At 32.0% G+C, this 17,866-nt stretch overlaps 2 protein-coding genes and 2 pseudogenes across 2 annotated transcripts; 1 reads left to right on the top strand and 3 right to left on the bottom strand.

Annotated features, from left to right (window-relative positions):
• Positions 1-3,372: 3,372 nt before the first annotated feature.
• LOC106756019 (glutamine synthetase PR-2) lies at positions 3,373-7,624 on the top strand. The gene is made up of 12 exons (XM_014638258.2): positions 3,373-3,543; positions 3,921-3,960; positions 4,083-4,186; positions 4,278-4,326; positions 4,454-4,560; positions 4,701-4,788; positions 6,149-6,277; positions 6,467-6,541; positions 6,645-6,698; positions 6,829-6,866; positions 7,073-7,232; positions 7,308-7,624. The coding sequence occupies exons 1-12, from the start codon at positions 3,470-3,472 to the stop codon at positions 7,458-7,460; spliced, it is 1,071 nt and encodes a 356-aa protein (XP_014493744.1). The 5' UTR covers positions 3,373-3,469; the 3' UTR covers positions 7,461-7,624.
• Positions 7,625-8,261: 637 nt separating this feature from the next.
• LOC106756728 (pentatricopeptide repeat-containing protein At1g62680, mitochondrial) lies at positions 8,262-9,532 on the bottom strand. The gene has a single exon (XM_022783654.1). It carries the CDS (start codon positions 9,510-9,512, stop codon positions 8,433-8,435), a length of 1,080 nt encoding a protein of 359 aa, XP_022639375.1. The 5' UTR covers positions 9,513-9,532; the 3' UTR covers positions 8,262-8,432.
• Positions 9,533-12,562: 3,030 nt separating this feature from the next.
• Positions 12,563-15,328, bottom strand: LOC111242072 (annotated as a pseudogene).
• Positions 15,329-15,616: 288 nt separating this feature from the next.
• Positions 15,617-16,487, bottom strand: LOC106756720 (annotated as a pseudogene).
• Between the last annotated feature and the right edge of the window lie 1,379 nt (positions 16,488-17,866).

Here is a 17,866-nt window from a genome sequence, read left to right as displayed (position 1 = left end):
CTCTGTCATCACTCCAACATTTTTTCTCTCATCTCAACCCAATTGTAGATGGTGGTGGTAATTTGAATCAGAGATATGTTTTAAAAATTGAAAAAGTTTACTCTTTTATAATCATTTTATATTTATTAATGTGTGTAAAATGAATATAAACTTTGTCANTTTATGTTACTCTTTCAAAATCTCAAAGGTAACAAATGATTTTACTATTTTTTATCTTGCACAGTGGTTAAAGTTTATTCTAAACGCCGGTAGAAGTTAATTCAGTGATAAAAAGGGACATAAGGAAATTAAAGAAATAGGTATAGAAGAGCTCCCTAGGAGTACAATTCTTTCAATTATAGGTTGTAATCTTACATCATGTATCTCATACTAATAGAGAAAGGAAAAAGAAACACTTTGTGTAAAAGGAAAAGGACAATAGAGAGAAATATCTTGTTCTTTAAAAATATAATGAAATGTGGTGTAGATGTGTAAATAATGTATGAAAAATTAATTGATTTATGAAGGTTTTATTTACATGATTTAATTTAAAAATGAAATTTAATAATAATAAGGGAATATATAACATATCCTCCAAATGAACGAATAGATCAAGATCAACAAATTACGATGTCACGGGTTGTTGTGTGTGGCTGAGGGAGAGTATCGAGACGAGAGAGAAACAAATTAGATAAGTGAAGAAGGTGGATTAGGGTTAGGCAAGGGTTTCTGATTTTTTTTTTTTTCAATTGGGGCAATAGGGATGACAGAGAAAATGTTGGAGTGAGAGATATGAAAGATAAAAGGTTGAGAGGAATGAGGGAAGTGAATAAGGGTTTGGGTTTTTTTTTTTTTTAGTTTTGAGAATGAAAATTATTTAAATATTCTTGACCTTAAAATTAGAATCCATGATAAATGAGGGTATTTTTGTCTATTATAATCCGGTACACATTGTTAAAACGTACCAACTGAAAAACAGACGTACGCGTGTTAAGAAACCCCATATATATATATATATATATATATATATATATATATATATATATATATGTATGTATGTATGTATGTATGTATGTATTTAGATTTTATAAATTTAAAATCGTCATTATATGTCTTGAACATATCTGTGATACCCGGGCATTGACGAGGGTGGGATGATCGCCGGTGTAAGAGGCACAGACAAGGAGCGGCTCCTGGCAGGCTTCCAGTGGAAGGGACACATGGACGAATCAAACATACACCGGAATGAGAGGGATCTAGAGACTGTATAGGTATGGGACTATACAGTTGAAGGATAGCTTAAAGAAATTGATTTGGCTACTCGTATCAACAAATGCATTTGTTTTTCGGTAGCCTAACCCATAAGAACTCCATGGTTAAGCGTGCTTAGCCCGTAGTGATTTGGGATGGGTGACCTACTGGGAAGTTTTCTCGAAAGTGTGTGAGTGAGGACAAAGCACACTGGAAAGCGTCATGTTGATGTGTGGGACAATCCCTGTAAGTTGCCGGGGCATTACAGATGGTATCAGAGCCTAGCCTCTCCCAGTGTGGTTCGAAGACGAACCAAGCGGAAGCTGGTGGGCATGTGACACCCGGGCATTGACGATGGCGGGGGGTGATCGTCGGTGCAAGAGACACAAACAAGGAGCGACTCCTGGCTTCCAGTATGGGACTATATAGTTGAAGGATAGCTTAAAGGAATTGATTTGGCTATTCATATCAACAAATGCATTTGATTACATCCACATACACAACCAAAACAAATTTTCATTACATTAAGTGCAACTAAACTTGATAATTATTAATGCTAGTAAAACCAACCAAATGACATGAACTTGTTACGTGAAGATAACCTATATATGTCTATTTGCAACGGGTTCTTTATCTCAATGAGATCAATATAATAATCTTAATATACAAATCATAATAATTGAAAAAAATTCATATATATAAAATAAAAAAAGTCTAAAAAAGATAACGTATGCATTAAATCAAACATAGAACATAAAACACATAAAAGTGATTAACTCCCACGAAACCAAATATTTCTCAAACAATAAAACACCTACGAGTAACATGTTCATGAAAGACCTTAAGATTATATGTTATCATGAAGTTTGTCTCTAAGTATTATATGAATCTATTCAATTGTATCTTTTCTTAATTGATATATATTTTATACGTGAGATATAATGTTTTATTCTCTAAAAAAACCTCAACTATTTTAAATGCTATCTAATGATTTATTTTTAGATTTGTTAAATATCTATATACCCTACTTATATATATGGTATACATTAGTGAAATATAAAGAAATTTTCCACATTTTCTAAGTTTATAAATTTCCTTTGTTTCTTAATCTCACCATCTGTCTTACTTTATTGTTTTAAATATTATAAATTTAATTTAAATTTTATTATTTTAAAATTTATCAATAGTAAACAATATATATTTCAGTATAAATTAATTTTCATAAATAATATATATATATATATATATATATATTATAAAACATTTATTTATGGAAAAATTAATTATATAGAATAAGTATTTTTTTATCACTTTTACCTTTTATATTTTTCTATAATAATTTATTTAATTTGTTTTACCAAAAAAAAGTATCTTTTACGTTTTGTTTCATTTACGATTTTCGAGGAAATAAACTATTATGGGATTTAGCAACTACACTTTTAATTAATGAAAAAGTCACCCTTATTAACTAATTAATCAATGAATTAAGATACAAGAATAAATCAACTCACTAGTTATTTTGGTACACAAAAAGTAAATAAACTAATTAAAATTAAAAAAAAAAATCGCATAAAATGATGAAGTTTTGACAAAAATAAATTATCCATATAAATAACAACTTGTGCACGTAATTTCTGTATTAACGAGGAGCGGTTGGTGGAATAGTAACATACTTTATATTATTCATAGTACAAACAATCATTAGTGTTGTTATAATCAAATCTAAGTACGTATTTAGTACGCAAGCCTTTCATAATTTCATAATATAATAATCAAACTTTAGCCGCAAAACATGCGCACTAGTTTTCATTCAACAATATTCACCAACTTTTTATTTTTATTTTTCTTAATCTTTTATTCTCTTCATTCTCACTGTTTCTTACGCTAAAAATATATTTTCAAGTTTTTCAGTTACACAGTAAATATTCTTAAAATTTCTTTCAACAACTACTTAATTGTTAACTAATTAATTAGTTAATTAATTAATTAAATTTTTTTATTCAGGGTTTTAAAATTCAACCTTGTGGAAGAAAAAGGGTCTCCAAGCACATTCAAACACGTCTATGCAACAAGAATCTTAGGTTTATTCTTGACATCAGTGACTCATCATTATTATTGTTATTTATAAAGGGACTCTAACTCCAAACAGAGTCCTTCATTCACTTCACCCTATCAAAGCTTCACCTTTTGGTATCTTCTACAATATCCTTTCATAGTCATCTTTTTCTTCTTTATCACCATGTCTTTGCTTTCAGATCTCATCAACCTCAACCTCTCAGAATCCACAGAAAAGATCATTGCTGAGTACATATGGTGAGCCTCTGTCTCAAACACCACAAAAAATGGACTATCATATCACCTAAGCCATGTGCAAGAAACAGGGGACTCTGTTTTTGTTTTCTTCTTTTTAAAATCTACGAACAAATAGTGTTATTGTTACACTAATGTAATAATCAACCAACCCCTTTATTGATATTATAATGTTATTTCTGGTTTGTGGTATGCTTTATGTTGACTGATCCTTTGGGAATACTACTTCATTTCACATGTTGTTCTATCAAACACAAATAAGAAAAAGTTGGTTTTTTTTTTTTGTAATAGATGATGCTAGAATCTTGTTCTTGGGTTTGATCTAGTTGATGATGTAGCGAAGAAGAGTTGTTTAATTAATTTTGTATGCTTTTAAACAGGGTTGGTGGATCTGGTATGGACCTCAGAAGTAAAGCCAGAGTAATTGGTTTTTTCTTTTTCTTCATCTCAAGAGATAATTAATAAATTAATTTGGTAAACTTTTCCATGTTCACTATTTTAAATTTGTGACCTTTTTGTTGTTGTGGTTTGTGAACAAACAGACTCTTCCTGGACCAGTGGATGACCCTGCAAAACTTCCAAAATGGAACTATGATGGGTCTAGCACAGATCAAGCTCCTGGGGATGATAGTGAAGTCATCTTATAGTATGGTTTAATCTCCTTATGAACTTTTCTGTATTCAATGTTATTCTTTTTCATAAAAAATGATTGATGGTTGGTGTTTTCTTTGATGAAGTCCACAAGCTATTTTCAAGGACCCCTTTAGGAGAGGCAACAATATTCTTGTAAGTTTTCAAATTTGAACAATTGGCTTATAATAATAATAATAAATCAAGCAACTTTTTTTCTTAATTAATCAAATTGTATACTGTTTTGTGGGTCAATGTTTCACACTTGAATAAAAATGTATAGGTGATTTGTGATGTTTACACCCCAGCTGGTGAGCCACTTCAAACCAACAAGAGGTATGATGCTGCCAAAATTTTCAGCCACCCTGATGTTGTTGCTGAGGTACCATGGTAAGTATTTTTTCCAACATTTTATTTAGATTATTCAATTTTTCAACAAATGATTTCTTTCTATAAAGAAAACTTTTTTATTCTAATTTTTTAAATGAAATTATTATAATTTATCCTTTCATGAATATATACACTTACAGGTATGGAATTGAACAAGAATACACCTTATTGCAGAAAGACGTGAATTGGCCACTTGGATGGCCACTTGGTGGGTTTCCTGGACCACAGGTATGAAATGTTCCCTTCAATAAATAGTAATTTAGCATAGTACCATTTAATCACAAACATTAATATATTGTAATTTAATTTCATGATAATCACTTTAAAAATAAATGTTAAGGATGTTTTTTAAGTCTTATATCGATTAGGAATAAGATTAGGAATAAGATGAGTTTATTAATATATTGAGTACAAATCATATCCTATTTTTTCATCTTAATATGATTGTTCTTTCGAGAATTTTTTTTTTTTGGCCTTTACTTGTTATTCTCGTCAATGGTACTATCGTCTAGCACTATCAGAGTTTCAGTTTTGATCGATAATAACACGATTTTGATCGTCTCGGCCAGATGACCATCGTGTCGTCAATAATGCCTTCATAGATCAATGTCGTCCCTCTCTTGTTAAAAGCTATTCGAGCATTAAGATTGCTCTTTTTTCCCTTTGAGGTGTCTTGATTGGAGAATCTTGAGTTTTAAGGTTTTTCTTTCCTGTTCATCCACGACTTCTTCTACGTCTTCTGACCTTCCTTTTGTAACTGTTACGTTTGATCCATCTATATATATTTTTTCTCCCATGATAAAAATGGTTTGTTAGTTTATTTATAACAATTGTGACTCTTTAACAATGACCTCTTCATTCACTAAATGTCAACAATGCATTCTTCAACCATGATTTGTAAGAAAAGATTTATATCGACTAGAGATAAAACCAGTTTATAGTATATATGTGCATGCAAATCTCACACTACAAACACTACAAGTCAATTTTGTAGGTTGAGTTAAGTTTAAAGTCTATCTCTTAACACCTTTTGAACTAGTATTTCACTCTACTCTAGTTCTATTTTCTTTTTTCATTTTCAAAGAGTGTTTTTTATGTTACCATTGTTTTGGGTAACTTTCCAAGATTTGATTGTACTATACTGTAATAATTGAATCTCACTAATTGATTTCATATACGCCTGTTTTATTCTTTGCATTAGATATTTTTGGTTGGTTTTTCTTGTCACGCAAAATGTCAAAAAAGATCATTACTTTGAATAAAGACAAAATTCATAAAACTTTTATTTTTAAAAAAGAAAATCCTATTTGTATTTTCTTTTCCTATTCATATTCACTTAATTTTTTTTTCTTTTTTTTTTTGTCAAATTTGCTCTTCAAGTTGTTTATGATCACTGCATTTGATGTTATAAATCAACGTCAAATTATGTGAATTGGTTCTTTGTCAAAATATGTGAAAATGTCTAGTGCATGAACAACTAGGTAAAATTAATGTTAATGAAAATAATCAATTATTGTTTGAATTAATCTATTCATTTCTCTTTTCATTTCTTCATAATGTTAACTCAATCAATGTTTAACTTGAACAGGGACCATACTACTGTGGAGTTGGTGCTGATAAAGCCTATGGTCGTGATATTGTAGATGCACATTACAAAGCTTGTGTTTATGCAGGAATTAACATTAGTGGCATCAATGGAGAGGTTATGCCAGGCCAGGTACAATAAAAAATTTAAATATTTAAATTGTAATGACTGATAATAGTGTTATCAAAGCATTTCCATGGTGTGATTTAATGAACAAACTTATCTTTTTTGGAAAACTAACGAGTCTTCTATTTATTACTACAATGCAATTGGCTTTTATTGAAATTAAAAATATTTATTAATTTTATTCTTATTTTGTAGTGGGAATTCCAAGTTGGTCCTTCTGTTGGAATCTCTGCCGGAGATGAAGTCTGGGCTGCTCGCTACATTTTGGAAGTAATACGAAGTTTCACTAATTTTTTATTATTAAAGATCATATATGATGAACATGGTTGATGAAAATCAATGAAAACGTTGATGAAATGTTGTTATGACACAGAGGATTACAGAGTTGGCAGGAGCTGTTGTTTCATTTGATCCCAAGCCTATTCCGGTTAGATATTTTCTTGTAAAATTGTTGATAGTAGAAAGATTGAATCATATAATAAAAGAATAATCCACCTTAATTGTATCATTAATTTATTTCAATATTTTGACTTATTGTTTCATGGTTGTGGTATTAGGGAGATTGGAATGGAGCTGGGGCACATACAAACTACAGGTAATATATGAATCTGGATTTTTTACAAGGTTTTTTATGTTATTTTTCTGCTGTATCTTCAAAATATATTAATATATCAAAATCAGTATATTTTAAAAGTTATAGTAGAAGAACAACACAAGAAACTTATAAACATGTTATATATTTGAGTTATTATTGTTTGGAATGTATGATTTTGTGAGAGATGTAATGAATGGTGAGTACAGCACCAAGTCCATGAGAGAAGAGGGTGGTTATGAGGTGATTAAGAAAGCCATTGAAAAGCTTGGATTGAGACACAAAGAGCACATTGCAGCATATGGAAAAGGTAATGAGAGACGTCTAACTGGAAGACATGAAACTGCAGACATCAACACATTCTCTTGGGTAAGTCATCATCTTATGGTATCTTATGATGTTTTTTGAGATTAGCAATTAATGGTAAAACATTTTTCTCTGAAGGGTGTGGCAAACCGTGGAAGCTCAGTTAGAGTTGGAAGAGACACTGAGAAACAAGGGAAAGGTTACTTTGAGGACAGAAGGCCTGCTTCTAACATGGATCCTTATGTTGTCACCTCCATGATTGCAGAGACCACCATCCTCTGGAAACCATGAACACATATTTAGACCACTCAAAGTTGTGTTTTCAATATCATTTGATCCACAATTTAGTTTTCTCCAAGGAATTGTTGTTTTTTGAGGTCTTTTAAGCCTCACTGTGTCCTCTGTATGCTTGACAATGACTTCACCACTAATAACAGAATTGATTCTTGAGTTCACACTTTAGACTTATATTCTTATATTACATTAGTTATTTTATTCAAACAAATTTAGTGTGGTAAAAAAATTTGTACCAATTAGAATGTTCTTATAAAAACGCCATTAGCCTTTGACCTATATAGACGAATTGGGCATGGTACATAAAAAAAATTAAACAAGATTAAAATTGTATATTGAATTCAAGAGACTGGATCCTGCAACAAAAACCAGAAAGTGTAATGGCATATGCTACAACTTGATAACAAAATATTCAAAACTTCAATTACATTGATTTACCGGTGTGCCCTCATTTCAATGGATTGAAGCTTATTTACACAATTTGAAACTTGTAATGAGTTATATCAATATCAATAAGATAATATAGTATGACAGTATACTTCCTCAACAAAAGAAACACAGAAGTTCTATAGCAATGAAAATGTAGAGCGTAAAATAAAAAATTTTCAACTCTTCATGTTATAGCAAGACATGCATCAATTGCAGAAAGATCACCCTTCTCCGATCAAACACATACAACATATAAAAACCATTCAAGTACGTTATCTTCTAGATATCATTTCACGAAGAAATGTCTCTGCCTTATCAATTTCATCCTTTTGAAAGAGAGATGTAATCATTATTTCAAAAGTTACTCCATCAGGTACGCAACCATTGTCTTCCATTTTGGACCATAAGATCAATGCCTCATCAAGTAAACCCTTTTTACAAAGACCATTGATAATAATAGTATAACTATATATGGTTAAAGGATACCCTTTAATTATATATGTTTAAAGGATAACCTTTAATTAAAAGTTCTTGGAAACTCTATCGTGACTTCTCAAGTCTTCCCTTTCTGCACATTCCATCAATAAGTGTGTTCCAGGTACTTATAGTCGGTTGAATTCCTTTTTCCTTCATTTTCTTGAATAGTTTAAATGCCTTGTCTAAAAGATAGTTTTTGCATAAAGCATTTATCAAGCAATTGTAAGTGATTACATTTGGTTGTTGATTTCTATCATGCATCTCATCAATAAGATCCCAAACATCAGCTATTCTCCCAGATTTGCATAACCCATCTATAAGAATAGTGTAAGTCACTGTATCAGGAACCATGTTCCTCTTATGCATATTCTGAAAGAGATTCTTGGCCTCATCCACTCTTTTACTTTTACATAATCCATTAATCATGATATTATAACTGTAAACATTAGGAATTACTCCAATTTGGGTCATAACATTAAATATGTGTTTAGCACTTTGCACTTCATTAACTAAAATATATCCACCCATCAAAGTGCCAAAGGTAACATTATCAGGTTTGACAGAAGCTTTTACCATCACACACAGCACATTCTTAGCTTCTTTTATCTTTCCTTCCTTACATAAAGCATTAATCATTATATTATAGATATAAACATTCGACATGATGCTACTTGATATCATTTTACTATGCAAATGATAAGCCTCTTTTGCAAGATTTTGTTTGAATAAAGAGTCAATTATAATGGCATACATTACCACATTAGACTTACATAATCGACAGCCTTCTATTATTCTGAGCAACTTCATGGCAGCTTCCGTTTCTCCTACCTTGCACAAGCCATTGATCAAAATAGCGTAACTAACCTCGTTAGGTCGAAATCCTTGTGCTACTACCTTGTCGTGAAGGCTAAGAGCATTCTTGACCTCATTATTAAGACAGAGACCTTTCATGAGGTTACTTAAGGTTATGACATCTGGATGATAACCTCGTTTGAGAATTTTGGCAAATACAGAGAAAGCGGAGGTCATTTGATGTAAGTGGCAGAAACAATTGATCACGATGCTGAGAATGACAAGATTACTCTGTATTCCCTTCAGTTCCATTTGCTTAAAAAGGGAAATAGTTGTAGAATAGTGTTTCATCCGTGTAAGAGATCCCAAAATCTGTCCAAATGCGTAAATGGGAGGAACAGGACGCATATGAAACATGCGATGAAATTGGGAGACAACGTCCTGAACATTGTCATGGTCAATTGAAGGAGGCTGAGAATGATAGTGTAAGTGAAAGGAAGAGAAGGAAGAAGGGTTTGAAAGAAAAGGAGAAAACTTGGAAATGGAATAAGAAAGAGAGAACCTTAACTTTGATATTGGGAGTGACATTGTTAGGTTAAAGATTCTGTTTGTTGCTCATGGCTTCTCTCAATCCTTCATATACTACTTTTTAAAATTTTGTGAATTGTCTAGGGTTCATACCTATTTTTATATATTTATAACAAATAGTTTTAGTTTATGAACTATATTATAATTAAAATATATAAAAAGATGTTTTTAAGAATATATATTATATTTTATATTCTTAATTGATAATTTATATTATGATATAAAGTTACTTTTAAGTTAACCTAAAATTGATAGTCAAGAGAGAAATTATATATTCCGATAAGAAAACTAGATAAATAAATTAGATAAGTATTATTGGATTAAATGATCACCAGGTGAAAAGCCTATTCTAAACTTAAAACAAAACCATGATGGAGAGAATTCTAAAAAAACTGAAATTGTGAAATGGAACTCTAAATAATTGTATAACTGAAAGTCTATCTAAATGAACTCTGTATATACTAATATTCAGAATTAAAACTGCAAAATCTAAAAGCAGTATAGTAACTATAAACTGAAACAGAAAATATGAAAAAAAAAAGTAGTAAAAAGAATCATCAAAACAGTGTTCAGAGTCATATCAAATCTATAATGCAATTATATTCTTAAGCTTCTAAATTAACAAATGAATGAAAAAAACTACAAGTGTAAAAAAGTTCACACCAGAGAATTTAAAACAGTAAACAGACTTATCTAAACAGGAAAAAAAAACAAAAATTTACCCCTCCCCACACTTGAATTAAACATGTCCTAACAATAAAGAAGAGAAAAAAAGAAACATATTTAAACTAAACTAATGTAAAAGTTAAAACTAATCAAATCTAAACTAAAAACAACATAGCGTAACTCAAATTGATCACGAATCAATCTACTTTCTATCATCCTATTTTTTATACTATATTTAGTATCCTTAATTACACAAGCTAAAGAAAGTATTGAATGTATACTACTACTACAAACAAAAATTTGAAGTTACTTGAAACTTTGTTTCTTTCTGCTCAACCACTCTAGCCAATCTGTCCCTATGATCAACAACATAAACTGTAAAATCAAAGCATGCACTAACAGTTATATCAATATAAGAATCAGCAGGCCTAAATTTAGTGTTAGATTGAGAAATTGTGTCAACTCTAATAGTTATGCATTCAGTATGAGCATTAGTATGAAAATCAGAATTGAAGTCTACAATAGTACTAAAATCAGTTTCAAAAGCTTGAATATTAAATTCAATAATAGCAGCTTGACTCATTATAATCATCATAGATAGGTAGAGCACTAAAATCAACTCGAGTATTCAAATCAAAATCACTGAACTTATGAACAAAAGGATTTGCAACACAATGAAAAAATTCATTAGCAGCTATGACGTGTGATGTAAGTGGTTTCAACTCCAATTCTTGCTATTGTTGTAGTGATTGCTTTGAAGTTTCCTTCTCAATTTTCAAATGTGCAAAAATATGCATTAGTAGAAAATGCAGCAGAGTTACAAAATTTCTCACTGAATTTCTCATCTAGTGTCTGGGAGTAGTTAACAGCCGGAATTGTTTCATTGTTTCGAGAAAAAGAATCCAAAAGTACTGATGCATAATTTTGATATTGTTCCTTAAGTTGAATTGTTGCGAGTTTTCAGCCATATGGGAGATTAAGTGTTTAATTTCAACAAGAGTTTTATACAGATTTTGAGTCTTATATACAGATTTTCACCAATCATATTATGTTTTGAATATGATGACTTAATATATGAACAATTACTTTGTGTAGAGAAATATTTGAATTGTTATTAAAGAAAGTATTCAATTATATTAAACTTAAATTATCTTATCAACACCAACAGGCCAATAGTAACATTGTCCAATGCTCCTCCCATTCTGATAGACGTAAGACTTTAAAATAAAATCAATTGAAATTAATGAAGTTGTGTTTGAGAGAGGTGGTACAGACTTTCCAACATTTACATCCTGTGCATGTTTAAAGAAAATAAGTTCAATGAATGAAACATAACATCATAGAACTATGCATTTGGTCCACTGTAAATACATAATATTACAGCGGTAGTAATAACCACGTTTTCATTTCAAGCCATTTAGGAAGTGAATTTGTAATCCATATAGCTCTGTTAAAGAATGAATTAATTAATGTGAGGGAATACATTACGAGAATGTCAAATATTGCTTCAAAATTGGCCATTTGCGTGGCAACTTGGTGCGTTTCTTGAGCCACAGGTATGAAATGTTCCCTTCAATAAATAGTAATTTAACATAGTATCATCTAATCACAAACATTAATATATTGCAATTTAATTTCATGATAACCACTTCACTTTAAAAGTAATATTGAGGATGTTTTATAACTAGTTTAAATCACTCTAGTTCTATTTTCATTTTCAAGCAGTGTTTTTTACGTTACAATTGTTTTAAGTAACTTTCCCAGATTTGGTTGTACTATATTGCAATAATTGAAAGTCAGTGATTGATTTCATACCCGCCTTCGTCTTATTGTTTGCATTAGATTTTTTTTGGATGGTTTTTCTTGTCACAAGAAATGTCAAAGATCATATCTTTGAATAATGACAGAAGTCATATTATTCATTCACTTAGTTTTTTTTTTTTTTCTTTTTCTGTCAAATTTGCTCCTCAAGTTGTTTTGGATCACTACATTTGATGTTATAAATCAAAGTCAAATTATGTGAATTGGTTCTTTGTCAAAATATGCGTAAATGTCTCAATTGCTGTGCATGAACAACCGGGTAAAATTAATGTTAATGAAAATAATCAATTATTGTTTGAATTAATCTATTAATTTCTCTTTGCATGTTTAAAGAAAATCAGTTGAATGAATGAAGCATAACCTTAAAAGTCAAATGAAATGAAATTACACTTTCGAAGAGTATCAAAATATGTACTATACTAGAACAAACAAAAATTTGAAGTTGACTTGAAGCTTTGCTTCCTTCTGCTCAACAACACTTCATCTATTATAAGAGGTGCCTAAATGTATAGAAAAAGAAGAGCAGACTTATCAACAGCAGCACTAAGGCAAGTGAAAATTGCACTAGGAATACTATTCAAATCACAAACAATAAGAGTATCAACTCCAATATGACAAACTTGAAAAATGAAATCAGCATCCGCAAAGAACTACAATGTTACAGCAGACAATTTCATACTTCTTATGCAGATTATAATCCCACAAAGAACTGTATCTTTAAAATGCCACCTTTTACTGTTTCTTATGATACAATGTTAATTTAATTGTAGTTTTTTTATGAAACTATCAATTGGAGGCACTCGTAACTTAATAAATTGATAACAACTCAACTATTTTGTAATCATACACAGAAAGGATGGTGTGATACTGTAGGATTTGTTGAAGAAGTTCAAGGTAAAATATTCAAGAGACTGGATCCTGCAGCCAAAGTCAGAAAGTGTAATTGCAAATGCTACAACTTGATAACAAAATATTCAAAACTTCAATTACATTGATTTAGCGGTGTGCCCTCATTTCAATGGATCGAAGCTTATTTACACAATTTGAAACTTGTACTGAACTATATCAATAAGGTAATATAGTATGATAGTACACTTCCTTAATTACGTTAAGTGGTACAGAACCTCGAGAAAGTTAAATGAACTTGGAAAAAAAATCCATTAGAATTTATGGGGGAAGTCAGGGTTTGGGTCATGCAATTTTAAAAAACAAAAAAAGAAAAAAAAAAACACACAAAAGTTCTATAGCAATGAAAACGTACAGCTTAAAATAAAAAAGTTTCAACTCTTCAAGTTAGCAAGACAAGCATCAAGAACTTCTCCCATCAAACAGATACAGCATATAGGAACCATTCAAGTACGTTATGTAGCAAATACATAGATGAGGTTTTACCTTTTATTATGTCAACAAGCCTCTAAATATCATTTCACGAAGAAATGTCTCTGCCTTATCAATCTCATCATTTTCAAAGAGAGCCGTAATCATTATTTCGAAAGTTATTGCATCAGGTATGCAACCATTGTCTTCCATTTTGGACCATAAGGTCAATGCCTCATCAAGCAAACCCTTTTTACAAAGACCACCGATCATAATATTATAACTGCATACATTTAAAGGATACCCTTTAATTAAAAGATCTTGAAAGGTCTCTTGTGCCTCTTCAAGTCTTTCTCCTTTGCACATTCCATCAATAAGTGTGTTCCAGGTGTGCATAGTCGGTTGAATTCCTTTTTCCATCATTGTCTTGAATAATTCAAATGCCTTGTTTAGACAATAGTTTTTGCATAAAGCATGTATCAAGCAAGTATAAGTGATTACATTTGGTTGTTGATTTCTATCATACATCTCATCAATAAGATCCCAAACATAAGTTATTCTACCCGATTTACATAAACCATCTATAAGAGTAGTATAAGTCACTGTATTAGGGACCATGTTCCTCTTATGCATTTTCTCAAAAAGAGTCATGGCCTCCTCTACTCTTTTACTCTTACATAATCCATTAATCATGATAGTGTAGCAATAAACATTAGGAGTTACTCCAATTTGGGTCATAACATTAAATATGTGTTTAGCACTTTGCACCTTATTAACTAAAATATACCCATAGCTTTTACCATTACACCTAACACAATCTTAGCTTCTTTTATCTTTCCTTCCTTACATGCACCATCAATCATTATATTATAGATATAAACATCAGTCATGATGTTATTTGACATCATTTTAATAACGATATCATAAGCCTCCTTGGCAAGATTATCTTTGAATAGAGAGTCAATTATACTGGTATACATTACCACATTAGACTTACATAATCGGCCCTCTATTATTCTGAGTAACTTCATGGCAGCTGCGGTTTCTCTTACCTTGCACAAGCCATCGATCAAGATCCCGTAACTAACCTCGTTAAGTCGAAATCCTTGTGCTTGTGCCTTGTCATGAAAAGAAAGTGCTTTCTTGACTTCACCATTAAGACAGAGACCTTTCATGAGGGTACTTAAGGTTATGACATTTGGATGATAAGCTCGTTTGAGAATCTTGGCAAGAATAGAGAAAGAGAAGGGCATGTGGCCTAAGTGGCAGAAACAATTGATGACGATGCTGAGAATGACAAGATTACTCCATATTCCATTGAGCTCCATTTGCTTAAAAAGGGAAATAGTTGTAGAATAGTGTTTCATCTTTGTAAGAGATCCCAAAATCTGCCCAAATGCGTAGATGGGAGGAAATCATGCTATGAAATTGGGAGACAACGTCGTGAACATTGTCATGGTCAAGTGAAGGAGACTGACAGTAATAGTGTAAGTGAAAGGAAGAGAAGGAAGAAGGGTTTGAAAGAAAAGGAGAAAACTTGGAAATGGAACAAGAAGGAGAGAACCTTAACTTTGATATTGGGAGGGACATTGTTAGGTTAAAGATGAAGAGAAGTGTCGATGCTTTGCGGAAACAAAAGATTGGGTGGGAGTGTTTCTTTAAAAACAGTGTTTCTTTAAAAACACATAAATGGAATTTTCTGTTGGTTGCTAATGGCTTATCTCAATCCTTCATATACTATCTTTTTATTTTTTTTGCATTGTATAGGGTTCATACTTATTTTTATATATTTATAATAAATAGTTTTATTTTATGAACTAGGTTTAATACTTACGTAAGTATCTATTTTCGTCCTGAATCTCAAGTTCCTTTCTTTTTCAACTTTTCAATTAGGTTTTTATTTTTATAAAATTAAAGCAATTAGAGGTCTGTTATTAAATTAAACATACGACCGTTAAATTTAACCTACATGATATGGTCAATATATTTTATTAATCTGACATGGCATTAAAAATGAGTTTGAATTAATTTTTATATTAAAAAATGAATTAAGCAAAGTTAAATCATGTCTTCAAAAGGGTAAAAAAGACAAACTCTTTTTCTTCTTCCATTAACCCTTTTTCTTTCAGAACCCTAAATCCCCTTCTCAATAATGAAACCAACATCATCTGCATCCTCCATTCACCACCATCTCCTTCAAAGACTTGGTCACCATCAATAACATTCACATCTCCTTCAAGGTCTTGTCTCATCTTTCCACTCTTTTCTTCTCTTGCGATCTTATATAAGAGGTCAAATACCTTCTCCTGGAATCCAGCAAGACCACTCGATCCAGATGCAGCTTCCTCTGCCTTCTGTTTTTCTTTTTCAACTGAAAACTTGGGTTTCCAAGTAGTCTCCCGATACGACTCAACAATTTTATCATCTTTAGCTATCAAGATGTTGTCAAACAAAATGCCATCTTGCATTGTCCAAATCTCGATACCAAAAGCAACGATTGGCTCAAAATTAGGTTTTTTTAGTTCAAAGTAAGCAGGGTTTGGAATATCCCTAGGCTTCCATATACCCTTATAAGCATGATTTTCAATAAGTGGGGCATGCCATTTTCCCTTATAAGCAGGATTCCTCTTCATCGGCCTCTTCCACTCACCGCAGCCTGGGGTAGCTTCGCATTTTGGGTTCTCAATCTTTGGGGCTTCCCATTCACCATCCTCCTTCAGGTTTTTCAGCTTCTTCATCAATAATTTCCAAGGGTGCATCCTCATCCCAGTCGTCAGGCTTTACTGCACTTGGGTCTGGAATTTTCTCTCTCTCATCCCAGTCCTCCGGCTTCTTATCCTCAGGATCTGGGATTGTCTTGGGAGGGATAAGAGGAGGTTCAAAATCATCAGCACTTAAGAAGTTTGCAGAACCGGTTATCACTGATTCAGAATTGCTTCACCCTCCCATCATCTTCCTATTTTTCCACCTTTGCAACATCTCTCACTGTCTTCTCATTCTCAACCTTCAATTAAGTAATGCCCACAAAAATAAAGTAAAGAACTCAACCATAGTCGTCGGCATCGTTCACAAAAGCAAGAGCACTTTCTCTTGCGGGTGAAGGTGCGGCGCGGGAAGAGAGAACTTCGCGCGAAAATAGAAACCATGGTCAGAATCGTGAGGACTGGTCGCCGACACAAATTCTGAATTTTTGCTTTGATTGAGTTCGCGCAGTGATGAGGACTGGTCGCTGGCGGAAACCTTAGAGGCTAATATTCAAGCTTCTCAAGACTCGCAGGCTGCACTTAAATTTTTAGGTTTTGCCTATTTTGTCCTTTTCTAATCTGAATATTTACACATGTGCAATCAAAATTTTTAATACAAAATTCAATTTTAATGCTACGTCAGATTAATGAAACGGTCGTTTGTTTAATTTAACGGCAGGGCCTCTAATTGTTTCAATTTTACAAAAATAAGGACCCAATTGAGAAGTTGAAAAATAAAGAAACCTAATTGAGATTCAAGACGAAAATAAAGACTTACGAAACTATTCAACCTATGAACTATACTCTAATTAAAAGGTTTAATACCTATTTTGGTCCCTCCTTTGGGAAGGTTTGTTCAAAGTGGTCCCTCCTTTTTTCAAAAGTTCACTTAAGTCCTACCTTTTGCAAAAACTGTTCAAAGTGGTCCTTTTTGCTAACGGCGTTAAGTTCAGTAACAGCAGAGGTGTCAGGTGTCTAATGTTTAATTATGTGGCATTGTTATTTGTTTTAATAAATATATATAATTGTGACGTATAAATTATATTAATTAGGATAAAATAAAGAAAGGAATTAGGGGTAATTAGGGTTAGAAGATTGGGGTAATTGGAATTGGATTGCGATTGAGATTGCGATTCAACCAGCTTTCTGCTTCAGCCAGCTGCTCTGATTCTGGAGCATGCAAAACATTTTCAACTTGTTGCAATATCTCGCCAAACTTGTTCTTCATGTACTTCATAATGCTCCTCGGAAATATCCTCCTCAATATAATCACTGACAATATCTGCACCAATAACAATTTCTTCGATGTCCCATATTGGTGCGTGAGTCTCACCAATTTCATTTTCAACGCCACCAAATATAGGATACTGATACACCATGGAACCTTCACAGGAGCAGGGGCTTGAATGTCATCGTCAACCTTTGGCTACAGCTTTGTCANCTAACTTCTTCTTTCTTTCCAAGGCCTGCTTTGCTTTTAAAATTTCCTCCTCACNCTTCATCTCTTTCAGCTTTGCAGGATCAATTTCAGGCTCCTTGTCAGGGGTCACCTTTTTGGGATTTTCAAAT

This window comes from Vigna radiata, chromosome 1 (genome assembly GCF_000741045.1).
Source record: "Vigna radiata var. radiata cultivar VC1973A chromosome 1, Vradiata_ver6, whole genome shotgun sequence".
Classification (NCBI taxonomy): domain Eukaryota; kingdom Viridiplantae; phylum Streptophyta; class Magnoliopsida; order Fabales; family Fabaceae; genus Vigna; species Vigna radiata.
This window is presented reverse-complemented; position numbering and strand designations above follow the sequence as displayed.